General features: G+C 37.5%; 1 protein-coding gene across 6 annotated transcripts in view; it reads right to left on the bottom strand.

Moving 5' to 3' along the window:
* Positions 1-16,397, bottom strand: part of RAPGEF4 (Rap guanine nucleotide exchange factor 4) — a 148,990-nt gene that overhangs the window by 71,348 nt on the left and 61,245 nt on the right. For all 6 annotated transcript variants that reach the window (XM_061342456.1, XM_061342435.1, XM_061342446.1 and 3 more), the window contains 2 exons: positions 9,879-9,951; positions 8,753-8,817 (listed from right to left, as the gene is read on the bottom strand). In XM_061342456.1, coding sequence (XP_061198440.1) covers positions 8,753-8,817; positions 9,879-9,951 — 138 coding nt within the window. The remainder of the gene's footprint in view (positions 1-8,752; positions 8,818-9,878; positions 9,952-16,397) is intronic.

Consider the following 16,397-nt stretch of genomic DNA (forward strand, 5'->3'; position numbering starts at 1 on the left):
ACTGGACAGCTTTTCCCCACTATTTATTAATGTCTCCATTTTTTGTCATCTGTACACAGACAAAAAAAAAAAAGCAAACCAAAAAAAGATGCCGCTAAATGATCAGATCAGACATACTGATAACTTCTTACTGACTCAGAACTATAATTGACTTTTTGGAATACCAATTTCCAACATGGATTGTAGGATAGGCAGTCAAAATGCTGTGCAAGAGATTATATGAGTGACTAGAAGGAATCTGATTTTAAGATTCTTTATCCAATTTTTCTGCCAAACTTGAGAAAATAATTACAAGATTCAAAAAAAATCATTTTGCTGTTTCAAATGTAACTGCCAAATGTGTTACTTGTATACGCTTGACTTGTCTGAAGACATGAACCTTGAAAAGGACTATCTTTTTTTCTCAGCATAATTACCCACTCTTTCTGCCTTTCAATTGCAGAGATAAATGGAGCATATGTGCATGTTTTTTATGGGTTGGGACAGAATCACACAGAAGACACAGCCAAGGAGCAAGAGTCATCAAATGTGACTCCACAGTACATATTACCAGACTGCCCTTGCCAGCACTGGCAGGTAAGGCAATATGTTGTTTCCCCAGACAACTGGAACTGAGAGCAATTATCTTATTGAAAGAAGGTCCCACACCTACTTCACAATATTGAGTATTTTACAAATTATACTATTTTCTAGAAATTCTTTCATTTTTCTGTTCTTTATTTATGTAAACAATGATAGTAACAGACATATAGCAAGAGGAGTCAGAAAGGAAAAACATCTCTTCAGCCAAATTGTCTTTTCCATGCTACCCCAAGCACCTCTGTAACCCTTTTATGGGGAGAAGGGTAGTCAGAGAGGAGGTAAGTACTTGCTTACTCTGTTACTCTGAAGGAGGCCAACAGTGTGTGTTAGATCCCACCCAAATTCCAAAATTAATAAACACACACATCAGGTTTTAATTTGTCTGCTGATTTCCAAACTTCCTTCTCCCACTCCCAGTGTCACTTAAGATTTTCACACCAAAGACTGATTACAGTAAGCTCTTGGAAGACAACTCATTTGGAATGTATGAGCACATATGAATCCCACACCTTACAATGTACTGAGTAAAGCAGCATCTTTCTGACAGTCACTCCGTCTTTTCTGTGACTGCAAGCTCTTTTTAACAGGGGCATCCATCCCTCCTTTGCGCCACAGCACCCAGCACAAGTAAGAATTGCAGGGCTTTAGGATACACATAAATTGCAATAAAGACTGACATGAAAATATTTTACTTTTTTTTAAAAAGCAAGAGAAGTGGAGAGCACCAAAATAACAACAGTAACTGCTTGAGGGGATTCCTCATTCAGAAAAGTACTCTGGAGATCCTACATATTAATACTCAGATGTAAAAGTCATGGAATTAAAACCTCATATAGTTTAGCTCTAACCTTGACTCGAGTATATGGATTGTTCTGCTGGTAACAGAGGAGGTCTCTTTATCTCTCTCTCTCCCATACTTTTTATTCTCCACCTTTTCATTCCTCCCTCTGGAAAAGAAACCACACTCCCCTGATCTGGATCTCAAAGGTAGTTTCACAATGACTCAGAAAGTCACTGCAGCACTTAAAAGAGGATACAGATGCAGATACGCTTTTTCCAGCTTGGTTTTCCATTTTTTTATCAAAAAGTGGAATGTTCTGTAGCTGTGACAGGAGAGGGAGGCTGCCTTCAGGTGCTGACTACTAACTGTGCTGCTATTGGACACTATTCACTGTTTTTCCCAATTTTAATCTTCTCTCAGGATAAATGTAGCAATTTGTTTATATTTAAAAACTGAAATATACCTACATATATTTAATCTTCTGTTGTTATTGCTCTTTGAAAATGAGAGTAAAATTTAAAATAAGAATATTTCTTTAGCATCTGTAAATTGTAAAATTCTGCCCTTTTCTGCAAAAAGTTTAATTTGTCAGAGATCTTGCCTCCATCTCTTGCCAATCTCACTATAACTGTAGACAGCCTGATTCATCCTCAGACCTCCCTTAGAACCACGACAATGGAAACTGCTCACTGTAGAAAGAAGAGACCACATTTTTCTTCTTTCAGATTAATGGAAAGGCTTCAAGGGCCAGAGATACTTTAACTTGATCAAGTATGCACTGAAGAGAAATGAAGTTATTTTGACATGCACACTGGTTAATGCATAGCAACCTGGAAAGAAGATTCTGTTCTTTCTCTACAATGCTACACACTCTTACATAGTAAGAGATCAAATGAGAATCACTAATCACATCTGCAGGTTTCACATTGAGACTACTGTGGCTAGATCTGTATTGGTCAGATTGGAGCTCAATTATATGATTAGATACAGTAGAAGAAAATGTTTCCAGTAGAAACTTCCTTTAGGGTCTCCAGAATTCAGCATACACAACAAAATCATGGGTCACAGATATTTCAGAGATTATCAGGTAGCTGAATTGTTTAACCAAACATGGCATGGTGCAACCTTTTCTTTAAGGCATCACTGTTCACACTGACATTTGGAAGGGAAGCCTACAGCTGTGTACCATCTCCATATGGCTGGATCTGGAGATAGTGATGTACCAAAACTTCCCCTGGTGGTTCTGCAATAATTTAGTTTATGCAAAGCTTACTTATATAAGCCAGCAGACCTATGAACAATATCTTTTTACATTAAAGAGCTCTAATGACATATAAAGATCTTCACATTTTGTATGATGAAGTTTATTACTAACATATGAAAAATGTATTTTTCACAGACTCCTACTTATCTCACACTCCTGTCTTTGTTATCTCTCCTGCCATATGTTGTCACCATGTGACTCATTGCCAGGGACTATATGCACAGCCTCTGCACTAGCCAAATTGTTACAGGCTGTGATAATGATTGAACCCAAAGCACTTCCACTTAGAGTGAAATGAAGAACTTTAACAGACCTCTAAGCAAATTATTTTCATATATGTGAAATTGGTGCAAAATATCAGAGCAGCCCCTAAAAGTAATTGGTACTGTTAGGACTGCATGAAGACATTATTTAAAAATATCTGCACATAGTGCTTTATGCAAACACTTCAAAAACAGAAAATGAAAGGGAGGGTATTTTTAACCCTATGCTAACACTGTATAAGAGAACTGACCCTTGCACAGAGCCCAAGAGAGAATAGGAATTATCACCTATCACTGGACCTCATAGAAAATCAATTTTGTTGTAACAGTTTTCATGTGACTATTGGAGAGGTTACTTCCAGACAAACACCTTGTCAATGCACCTTGCTAGGACACTGCTTTCTTTTGTGCTTGCACTCTCTGCTCATTCTTTCTTGTAGGCTCACATGTTCATGAGCGTGTGAAACATCTCCTTTAGCAGTCTAATAATGCTCTATCAAAGTCCACATTTGACAACCTACTGAATACGTTAAGAGATAAGCTTTCTTCTCGGTCATCTGGGAAAAGTAAATTGAAATATAAGGAAATCAGAAGTAAAATTATTGTGATTATTGCTGTTTATGGTGAATGAACACGATTATTACTGGTGTCTTGTGTGGTCTCTTCAAGACTGCATCTAGTGAATTGTAATTTCCTGTTTACAAACAGTATACTTTCAAATACCCAGAGCTATACTTAAGTGCTTGAAAATTGAAATAAATGAATATTCATTTGCCTGGCAATGTTGAAACTTGCAATATTTGGAGGATTAACACGTAGATTATGTCCTTCTCTGTCAACTGAAATATTTTTTGATATAATTTTAGTAAATGCATTTTGAATTGACAAAATAGCAAACCATGCTTTCACAATTGCTCCAATTATTTAAATGCATAAATGCCAGCACAGCACCTAAGTCTTATTGAAAATTCAGTAAAGAAAAGTAATTTACATTTTATCACATCAAATTAACCAGAGAAAATGATGGATGGATGAAAAGGTGACTTTCAGGAGTATTTCAACATATCCTATAGCAGTTTTGCTATACAAAATACCTTCAAATAAATCACTTCCAATAAGCTAGAGGATTTGGAGTCATTATATGAAAAACATAAGGGGGATGTTTCAGCTTCCAAGCTTCGCTGACTCGATTTACGTGTTTCTCGAATCTTAATCCGTGCACTAGGGGGAGCTCCTGCAACTCTCTATCGCAATAGAAACCAGAGGACAACATAGGGAACATTATGGAAATAAAGCATGAGAGAGATTTTAGAAAAAAGACATTTCTCCTGCCACTAACAAGAATGAATGTATGAATTTGCACAACTTAATCTGCTTATATCTTCTGTGCTCGGTATGGTTTCCTCAGCATAAAGGAGATGAAGAAGCACTTTCCTCCTTTCGGGATGCACACTTCCAATGAAAAAGGCACAAATTTATGTAGGTTTTAAACAGTCACAGAGATCAAGAAGTACAAAAACAAAGCTAGCACAGTTTTGATATGTGATGTAATTTTAATGGAGTGTGTCACAGAAAAAATATATGTGCGCAAGTTATCAGTCTGTACCATAACAAACACAAAGAACTGAAGTCTGTACCGTAACAAACATAGGTAAGAGGACTTCATTAACACTGCTCAGTCAGCCTCCGTTATTGAAATATTCTGCTTTTGAGCACTTTATTTTTCAGCCTTCCTTTCAAGTAGATCTGTGTGTGTGTGTGTGTGTGTAGTTTCTTGAAGATGTGTTGTTGGGGTTTTTTTTAGGAAACTGCAATATGGAGATTCCATTATGGAAAACAATATAAAACTTCAGTTAGGATTATTAGCAGGGTTAGGATGCTTTGACTATTAACTACTTGAATAAATACAGTTATTGTTATTAATCACAGATATCTATTTTTCTATGCTCTTTGGCATAGCACCCACATGCAAAGGAGTTTTGGACGCCTACTAACAGAAAAAAAGTATTTAGCACCACACTCCATAACAGAGTGGAGATTCATGCTCGATGGGTTGGCTTGTCCTCTGTTTTTTCCCATATTCATTCCTGTGCCTCTCTAATTCGTTTCTGCAATGCCCTCTTCTTTAAAGTGATCATGTATCTCCCGTCTCCAGAGTAGAATGAGCTATTTCTTCACTCATTTCCTACTTGGGCACCAGTAGAGGATGTAAAAGCACAGAGAAGACAACTGTGGTTGTCAGTGTCCAGCTTGATAATAACCAAAATGTTGCTCCAGCAACTAAAAATGAGTGATTTTGAGAAAACTCACACTGTTAAGCATCAACACAGGAATGCCCAAGCAGCCCAGGACCAAAGATGAACAGTGCAGAGATTCTTCAGATGTAATGCACACAGCCTGTGTATATAAGCCTGCAGTTAAACTGTAATAAGCCTCTAGTGAGCCAGTTTCAACTGAGATTTTTCAACATGGTTGATTTTGTAGGGGGTCACAAATGGCACCCTTTGTTGTCAGAACAAACTCCAGATGTCAAGCTCCTAGTTCAAAGAACGGAATTGCTAGTGTACCACTGGGGAAAGCTATTTGATATGTGCTATGTGTTTTCCCCCAAACTCAATGTCAGGGAGGTTTGATCCATTTCAATTTAAAAATCAGCCAGGAGCATACTCTCAGCATGGCAAATTCAGTGTAAACAGTCAAAAAGTGGCCAAATTGTAAGAACAGGATCTTGTAGTGGGAAGCACCATGCAACCCTGCTGCCAGCTCTGCTGGTAATAGATGGAAACAGAACCACTACCTATTCTACCTGCATGCTGGAACCTGACCTCCCCTGTGTTCCAAGTACTCTTCTGCATCTTTTCCAAAAATGTATTTGAAATTATTATTGATTTTGTCATTTTGGCTTTAGGGTTATATTCGTCTCACAGATCCAGCTATATCCAACTGTACCCCATGGGAATTATTGAAAACTAGAGCTAGAAAGACGGGTGTACAGATATTACACAGCCTAGTTAAAAAGACCAAAGCTGTGTTATTTTCCTTTATGTAAGAAAGCTTTAAATTGACTTTATTTCCATTCCCCCATATATAACTGAGGACAGTAGTATACTCTGTCTCAGTATTTTATGCTCAATTTAACTGCTATATCGCATTAAATGATGTGCAATAATGTAACCCTTAATGCAAATGAAGTCATGTTTGGTAAAAAAAAAAAAGATAAAATCTTTTTCCTGCCTTCTCCAAACAGATTTTTTTTTTTAATATAGAATTTAATGAACTAGGAAAACCAAACATCCCCATATGGTAAGAAAATTTCAAGGCACGTAGTAAAAGAAAGATCTTGTTACTCATCAAAAACTAATAGATGTGACAGGAGAAAAAAAAAATTAGCTGAGGATGAAACTCAAATAATTAGCAAATATGGAAAATCATCTATTACAGGGCTTATAAAAGACTTGGCAGAGGCTAAAAGAGAAAAAACACGCATTTCATATTTCAACCGTGGAATATATTAAATTTCTTTTGAAGTTATAAATTTCCCTGGAAAATTAAAACAACGCCCTCTCTCCTGATATAAATGCATCATTATGACTAGAATTATTGAAGACATTATCGCCTTCTGTCTACAACTGTAATATTTTCTTATCATATGAAAGATTTTGAGGAACTTTCTCTGAGTCTCAGGAAATTCCTCACTCAGTCTTTTTGTGGACATTACAAAGTAGCCTGCAGGCTTCTCTGAACTGTAGTTGCTACCAGTCCCACAGGCATCACGCTGGCAATTTAAAGTAGCCTAAAGACATCTAGCAAACACTTCCATTTCCCTGGATGAATGCCCTTCCCTGATACAGTAGCCATTTTGACAGTCATATATCACCCTAAAATAAGCAAAATATGTAAAAACTACAAACAGAGCTGTTTTCTGGTACCCTGTTATTTTGTACTTTGAATAATTGGCAACAATTTTGGGAATTTGGTCCTGCAATCCCAGCATATTCCTGGTCATTCAAAACTGACTGCAAGGCATGAAGACCAACATGTTGTGTAAGCACTGTAACAGTTGTACAGTTTAAAATTGAGGGAATGAAGCTTGCATGCAGTAAACAAAATACTCAGGTATTTATCTGTCCTACGTTTACCTTTCACTTAGCATAATTAAAGAGATCCATGGCCATATGGCAAAACCTCAGAACTAGGATTCATGAGCTACTTCTATGCTGCGGAGGTTCTGCCACGTTTGTCATGGGACTGTCTGAGCTCCTCCAGGATGAAACAAGGTGAGAAGCATCTGTCACATATTTACCCTCCCAGCTTCTCTCCACAGAAATGTGTACAGTGTGGGAGGGAGAAGGATGGCTGGTTTTCATATGTGTGCTGGAAAGGAAGTTCATATGGTTTACAAAGGACCTTATTCCTGTAAAAGTCAGTGGAGAGTTTGAGCCTACCCCAGACACGTTCTGTCTCCTACTCAGGTGAACACTATTTTGTGCAGGAGGAGTCCTATTGTGCTAGAAAAGCCCAGCTATTGGCAGCAGTATTCAGCAACAAATTTTGCTCAGTTTCTAAAATAGTTTGTGCTTGAAAGTGTACACCACTCTTAGCTGAGCATCACTGCCCATTCCAGGGGGCATACCACCTTCTAGGAAAGACGGATGTTTTCACCTTGTTATCTCTATCTGCTTCAGAAAATACAACAAAACATTTTAGTTTGGATTTTATGCCTGGTGCTCTCAGTGAGCAGTCAAGCAAGACCCCTGGCTTAACTCCAAGTGTAGCATTGAAATGCCAACAACTCAGAGGAGCACTGAGATGTAACTCATAACTAACTGTAAAATGCTTACAGCATGAAATGTGCTATCTATCTAAGAATTATTACTTAGTGCATGGAAAAAATGTTTATTTTCCTACAGGATAAGGCAGTGTCAGGAAATGGTATAGCGTTAGTAAGATTCTAGAAAAAGGAACTGTTACATTTATACATTTAATAAAGGCTGAATGTGACAATTAAGAAAGGTCAGTACCCTTGAGGAAGCAGGACAGACAGACAGGGAGAGGTGGAAGTAGTTATTTTCGCATTAAGGAAACACACTAAAATATTCATTGTCTTTATCTGCTGTCAAGAGATGTTTTTGTGTAACAAAAATACCTTCAACTTTTTAAAGACAACACACACACATCCAATGAAACTCCTATGTCCAGAGAGAAGGCATCCAAGCAGGTGTTTATTACTCTAACTTTTCTACTTCTGCCATAAAAAGATTCTAAAACTTATTACTCTTTACAGCAATGCCTGATAGTATTTCTTCCCGCTAGTATAATCACTTTAAACTAAGCATAGTTTATATTCATGAGTGCTTTCATGTGGGTCCTCATCTAGTGAGACTGAAGGTACAGCACTATCTTACAAAGAAGAACTGGGATGTAAAGCTACCCTGTGAACACAGGAGAAAAGTCACCCTGAGCAACAGGCCAGAGCAATGCCTGAGCACCAGTTAAGACTTGGTTAAGCCTCAAAATAGGATTTAATTGTAAATTTTATGATCCATTGGTTAAGCACTGGTATTGTCACAGTGCTGCTTCTCTTCTTTACCCTTAGCACTTTCCAACAAAGACAGGACAATCAGATTATGACACAAACTTTGTCAGCAGCACACTTTCTAATAATGCTGATCCTGAACCACTTGCTTTCTCCAGTCAAACAATACAATCTCTAAAGCATCCTTACAATTCATACACTGTACTCACATGCACCAACCACATGCTTTGCATCTGCACCTAGTTCTTTTCAATTTCATGCTGTACTTTTGCATTTTTCATTTTTCATTACCAAATCTCCCTCCCCCAGTCAAAGGTGTGATTTACCTTACTGCAATTTTTAGAAACCTGGCAAAGAGCACCGCTTGACATGCTGTCCTTATCTGGCATTCCTGAAAGAAGAATACAGAAAACAAATACATACTGTGCATTCTTTCAGTAACAGTGGAGATATTTACCAATAAAAGATGGAATTGGGGACCTCAATACTTTGATGAGTCAAACATTAAGCTATGACTTTTTAAGAGCAAAACAGATTTGTTCAGACAAAGGTTTTCCCTTGTGAACACAAAAAAGACAAAAAACTAATTTATACAAATACTATGAACAGCTTACTAAACAGCACTTTCTCACAATTTAGTATTTGAAGTATGCTTACAGGAATTATTTGTATTTTTTCATTTAACATTATCTGTGATTTAATACCTGGAAGCCAAATGCAACACTGAATTTGCACTAACTAGCATTGCTATGCTATGCTATGCTATGGTTTCACAAATAGAACACACTGAACACGTAACATATGGGACAAAACTTGCAGATGCAATTGCTAGCCATCAGATATTGCCCTGATTGGCACCTACATAATCCTCTGGAAACTAAAAAAAAGTACTTTCATTTACAGAAGTGACAAGTTCCAAAGGCTGCCCCTGCATTCGTGTTTACAGCACTGTTCCACAGACTAACAAGTTCTCAGGAGGCAGATGTACCCAAATCTATTTAGCTACGTAACTAAGGTTAGATAGCAGTATGTTTACTGCAGGTTGCCTGCCCAAGAGCTAACCTATGCTCCCAAGCAAGCTGCATAGCCCATCCTAACTGAAAACATAAGCCAGTTTGATGCATTTAATTTACCAGCAAGACTAATGACCGTGTTCCATGGCATTCATGTAATACCTAGAACTAACTAAATGCTACATGACATCATACAGTATGCTTTAATCAATAGGCCTGGCCCACAGTGAAGATTTTGTGTACAGCTCTATGTGCACTTGTATGCAGTGGGAACACAGTTAGGCAAGTTCCAAAGTATTTCCTACTATATGCACTGTTAGCACAATTGCAACACTGAATTGAATTTAACCTTTAAATTCCAACAGCCAAAACCAGAGGACTTTCATCTCCCCTCTTTTCCCTTTTCTCTAACATCTGATGTCGATTTTCTCATACTTACTGTCATTGTTAGAGCCAGTTTCCATAACACCATAAGGAGGAGTGAGAAGTCCAGACATATACTGTCGGTATTTCTGAAAGACAGTGATGGCACGTAAAGTCAAGTACAGATGTATAAAGCCATTCAATGGATTATGTGGTATTTACATTTGTGTGTCTGCTGCCATGTGCTTCACATGCTCACATGCAATATGAGGCAGTCAGACATGTCTTTCCTCTTAATATTACAAAGTCCATTTTCTTGACTGGTGCACACTGCCTTTATTTTATCAAAGTTGTGCTAAAACAGTTCCTTCCTTCATCTTCCCCAAAGCATGACTTTGAGGGGTCTACAAAATCAATACTGTACTCAGTTGTGTGACTTCCCATAAAGGCTGTTTTATAGCTTATTTGAAATTACACTGCTCAGCTGAACTCAAGCTAGAAAGCTACTTTATTGTAGGGATGGAGACAAGGTTGTTAACCAAGGATTCATCAGCATCATGTATCACTACAATTTTGGGGTCAGATTTGAAATAGACAGGATTTAGTGCAAAAACTTTAAACATCTAATTCCAACACCACAGTAAATTTCCTGTTGGGAAACTACAAGCTTATGAAACACACAAATCTAGCACTTCATGTTAGGTACACACACACGCAAACTGTATTAGCAGGTGAAACTTTGTAACTGTAAAAATAATGTCCCTTGTACCACTGTAAACTACATAATGGTAACTGATGTCAGTAACTGGTATTTTTCTTCAGCGAATGCTGGTGACATGATCGATAAAGTTCAAAGCTCTGTCTAGGGCTTAAGAAATCCAATTCACAGATGCTAAAAAAATAACACCAGAGGAAAAAAACGTCCTTTTATCAAATACAAATCATTCAATAAATGACACTTTTTTTTTTCCAATCATACTATATTACTGTCATTCTTAGGGGTAAACAATAACAGTTCCCTTTTGGAACTGTGAGAAAACAAGTTTGTGCAACAGGGATGTTGATGATCAGTATAAATAAAATGTGTCATGCAGCCCTTAGGATGTGCAGTGAGCTGAACATGAGCAACCAACCAGCTGAAATGCATGTAGGTTTGAACTAAGCACACAGAATAACTGAGACAGAAAATTTCCCTCGTAGTGCAATTTTAATTTAGAAATTTTATCCTTTGCTCTATGGAGCTGTTTGGATGCATTCACTTTTAAAACACTGTCTGCTGAATTTTAACAACGCTTGAATTATCCTTTTAACATTGATTTGTCTTGGAAGTGGATGTGCAAATATCACTAATTCTCCCACTAAAGACAACGTATTGCATTATGTATAATAACAAAAGCTACAAAGCTTACATTAATCTTAATAATCCAATCCTATTTTTAGACAAGCTATTACATCCTAAAGCTTAGTAACATATTATTTAAATCTTACCCATAATCCAGCTGAAAACTCATAAGAACAAAACTATGTTATATCCCTGGTCAGTCACAAAGAACAAGTGCTACTTCATTTGAGGATAAAACTCTCCTATTTTCTTTCCCAAACCATTCACTTTCCATACACTGCTCCAGTCCTATGCCTGGAACTCAGTGAGAGGAAGAATGTGAAAGATTATTATTTTCTTAGTTCAACTAGTAAATCACACACATAAACCAAGGGAAAACCTCATTTTGTTTGGCCAAATGAAAAAAGGGAAAGCATGTCACAAGGGGTTGCTTTATTCAAACAGTAGATAAGCATTTTGCTCTACCTTCTACTGAATTTGGTCTTGAAATGTGATTTAGAAATGGCAAATTGAAATGTTTCATTTGAGATATGATAAAATCAAATTTTATAGGTTTTTTCTTTTGTTCTTCCTCACCATTGAGGTTATAATAGTTTCTTTGTTCTGTTTTTCCCTAAATAGCATTTTCCCAGAAATACATTATTAGTCCACATTTAATCCACCTTGATAAGGAACTTGAATTGTAGGAAGACAGACATTTTCTCTTTTATTTCCTATAGCACGTCCACAGCCATCATATACTGCATGCCAATTTCCCTTCTGCTTAATTATCTACTATTTTTCCTCATTATTATTCTCATGAGACAAAACATAGAACACCTTATAATTTCCAAAAGATTTGGGGGCTGAGCTTAACAAAAATACCTACAGGTGGAATAAGCCATTACTGCGATAACACTTTAAAAGAGGCACCTAAGCCCATTCAGCTCCACCTCACGCTCAGGATGCCAAAGCTCACCAGGAGCAAAAACACAGACTGCCCAGGACTTCAACTCTGTCATCTTCCATATGGAGGGGTCCCACTTCATGTCATGGGATGAGTCTACTTACAAGTCTGATAGAGCAAGCCCTGTGAGCAGTGTTGCCTATGAAGGAGTTCAGGCAGCATTACCAGAAGAGGTACTAATTCACGATATGATCTCAGAAAGCTCAGTTGTTCAGACTCCTCCAGGGGACCTCTGCAGAAATGAAACTAACTTGTATATCTGCGTATCTGAAGAGAAGGCTGATATGACTGCCTACACATGGTCTTCCATGAAGGTACCTTCGTAGGGTGTGGGCTGACACAGAAGCTGTAACTCATGCCTAAAATTGTGTCAGCTCATTAGCTAAATTAAATGTCAAGGGACACTTACTTGTCAAGAAATCAGGCAAACATTATTTGCTGGGAAACCTAACTATGCGAAGAAACGCCTAAGTAACTGCATAAAGATTTACAGTATCAGATGGTGTAATGAAGTTCCAGGCATTAGATCTCTGGAAGCTGAGATGAGGAAAACAATCTTGACTGTGAGACCTATCTTGTAACGTCTGTAAATGAAAAGATAATGCAGAAAGTTAAATTGTACTCCTAGGTGACATTTAAAATCATCCTGAAGATTAAGACTAAATATGTACAAAAAGCTTTCGAAAATGTATTCTACTGGTGGTATGAAGTATGGAAAAGCTTTCTTTATAAAAGACAGCAATAGTTATCAAATCATCATAAGCTTGTTTGTTGCCAGAAGTGTTCAAGTTCTGTAAATCCAACGTGACAGCAGGTTTTAAAACTATACTCAGTGACCTATTCACTTTGTCCCCAGATTTCTACCAATTTTTCAACTCTGTCATGCAACAGCTAAAAGATCAGATACTTCCTGCAGTATTTTTCCTTCCATTTACTGATCACCTCATATCAACGCAGTGGTGAAAATTAACACGACCTTTTCAGTCACTATTATAGCCTAAACAGAAGAGTGCTGACAAGGAGCAGTTGGTGATGGGAGAAAATCACATGTTTGCCTTAGTGGGGAGGTACCATGGGAGATTATTCATATCAACAGTTTTTAAGGCTACTCATTGTCAAGCTTTTCAATGTGCTCCTTCACATGCTTTTATTTAGACTTTATTTGAAGTTACGTGGAGTTAAGTCTCTAAGGTTTTCATGACTACAAAAGATTTTCTTCTGCTCCATGAACATAACTTGGTACATTTTTATATGCTAATGTTTAGAAAGGCAGTTACTATAATTCTGTTGCAAACTATTTCTAAATTCCATACAATTTTTTCTAGTGTATATAAGGTATATAAAATACGTCTTTGTAGTTAGTCCCTTCTCTTCTACTGCAAGTATTGAAGAGCTAATTCCCGTTTAAAGGAAAATAAGGAGCAAAAAAAAAAAAAAAAAGAGATTCAAACAATACAAACACTCCAAAACAAGCCAGGTAGATGTGAATAAAATAGATGGGCATTTGTTGTCCATGAGCATTGCATAGCTAAACCACAGCATTCTAACGGGAAAGACTGACGAAGGGAAGACCTCCTTCAATACCCCTCCTTGGTACAGCTTTGAACACAGGTTCCACACCACATACTCCTCTATACCCCCAAGCACAGCAGCTCTCCAGTCACCAAAGAGTGTCTGATGGGCTGTATAATAAGGACCCAGTAATGATGGTCTGTAGCACTAGGGAGTCAAGTCAGGCTTCTGATGCTTCCCCATGCCAAGGTGAACCCACATGTGGTCAAATACTAGGAAGTGAGTGTCTTGTAACATTGGGCAAGGTTTTGTAGACCACAACAGATGCCTGAATATATTATCTCTTCCTCCTCTTTCTTGCCCACTCACAATCTCAGTCCACAGTGTCACTTCTGACCAGATGCACTTCTGCTGCCTCCTGTTCTGCCTGGCAACTGAGAAGGTGACAAGGAAGAGCCTGCTTTACTTGCAAACTTGGGAGTAACACAAAGTAATTCATTTCAGTTGTAAAAATCCTAGACCAAACATCAAGGTGCCCTTTTTCAAAACCTTGTGTAACTATTTTATTAAATGCTGTTATTTTGACTGTTACTCCAGTTCTGCAGACCTCCTGTACTAGCTGTCCATACTGCTGCAATGGTTTCTCTTGGGGAATAGATGCTGTAGCTTGACAATGTGGGCCAGCTTCTCTATTTTTGTTTGACAATAAATAATTGATTACTGATGCTCTCAGTACAACTCTCCTCTTCCTTTAAGTTTGCACTGCCAGTCATTCCATTTTGGCAAGGAACAATCTCAAATGTAAGCATTACTCAGAAGGGTGCATCACTCCCACGGTGCATTGTTTCTTCTTTTTTTCCCCTGAACAAAAAGGAGAGATGCAAAAGAATGCCTGAAAATGTGAAAGAAGTCCTCTTTCTACCCACCAAGTCAAGCAGAGATTGCTGTCTTGGAGTCTAGATCTTTGCCTTTAGATCTGATGGTCCAAATATTGCTCTTCACTGAACTAGATCATCTGCCTGTTATCTGTTAGTGTTTTCCAACAAAAAGTGCTTAATGTCCTTACAGAATTTCACAAGAACAATAACTGAAAATCATATTCATAGTTGTTTATTACCCAAATCTTGTTACAAAGGGGAAAACAAATGACAACTCTGTTGCCCAATAGTATGTGCTGAGATCCACAAGAAGACTCTGGCATAATTCTGATTTCAGATACTGCCACCTTAGTTGGTTTATAAATTAGTAACTGTATTTCTTCCAATCAAGCTCAATCAGAAAATTTTCATATGTTTCAGGTCAATGCCAATTAGCAGGATATCACAAAAAGAACAAGACCAATGGCTGTTTAACGTCGCATAGTAAACCATTGCTTGAAGCTGGTGCTTCACTCTAGAATACCAAGCATCCTGCATATTACTGAATACTTGCCTTTGTCATTCACAAAATACATATACTCACTGTCACTCACAGTACAGGTAAGAGAACAGAACTGAGGTATTTTTAAAGGAAAGGATAAAGACAAATTAGGGAAAAATAATTCTACAATAGTGAGAATATATCTTCAGTATTGTGGAAAAACAGAAAATAAACCATGCGAAGATCTCACCACAACTTACTGAACAGAAACTGTTTTGCATATATCAGTCTATCAAGTCATTGCAATGAGATAGACAAGGCCTGAAATAGCAGAAGTGAAGTATCATTTAGACATATTTAGATAAAATAAATACAGGAAATGCCTGTACTGAATTTGCTGAATCCTGATCCCAGAATCAGTACAGTTTATATAATAGCAGATGAATCTGCATCTTTTCCATTTACCATCTTCTGCATGCGCCTGCATGGCTCTAATCAACTATGCTTTAGATTTTATTTGATCTTTGTTTTGGAGGCATATAGTTTTCTGTCACATTCCCACTTAAATCAATTTACCATGCTCGAAAAGCTCTGTATGCAGGACTTGCTTGATCACAGAATCCCCTTGATATTTAGTTGAAAAGAAAAATGCACCCAGCTCCCTGAAATCATGCCAAATAGCAGACTTGGCTACCAGATAGAAACCCAGAGATAAGACTGCACTGCAAAAATCAAATCCAAGGAAATTAGAGCATGAGCAGTGATTAAACAAATTACACAGCCTATTCTGCTCCATCTAATTTAAATATAGAAATGCCATCATTCAGACCTCCAATTCTGTCTCATAGAGGAATCCACTCAGGAAATGCAGTTGGGTGGAGACAGGACTTGGTTGGGAAGGGTGGGAATGATTGCATATACTTAAAGAGGACAAAGAAAATGTACAAACAGGCCATTTGATTTATGTGTTTTCTTTTACTACACCTTTGTAACCATAGAATAGAGGATGTATTTATAGGGAAAAAAAATATAACTGTTTAACTGCCTTTAACATGAAGTTCAAGTTTTCAAAAGTGGCTGAAAAAGAGCCTTATACAATTCCATGTTTACTTTTTCCCACTAATATCTGTGTTGAATTTGGTCACTTTAAAATCAGATGATGATGACTGCCAATAGCAGTGCTTCAAACAATGCAAGATCAGGGAATAAAGCTGTGCTCTCCTTTCTTTCCCTTTCATTATCACTTGTAGGAGAGAGGCAGCAAATCACACCTTAGCTGGAATTTTCTGAATGACGGAAGCCGCAGACAAGTACCTCGTTCCTCTTCAAACTGTTCTGTGAGTCTAACAATTGTAAACCTGCATTTTATTAGCAAAGCCAGCAGATATGTCTCGAGAACAAAGATCAAAACTACTAAAATAAAAGTACCATATTAA

This window comes from Neopsephotus bourkii, unplaced genomic scaffold (assembly GCF_033783945.1).
Source record: "Neopsephotus bourkii isolate Nb327-2 ecotype Australia unplaced genomic scaffold, CSIRO-AGI_Nbou_v1 NB_196, whole genome shotgun sequence".
NCBI lineage: Eukaryota > Metazoa > Chordata > Aves > Psittaciformes > Psittacidae > Neopsephotus > Neopsephotus bourkii.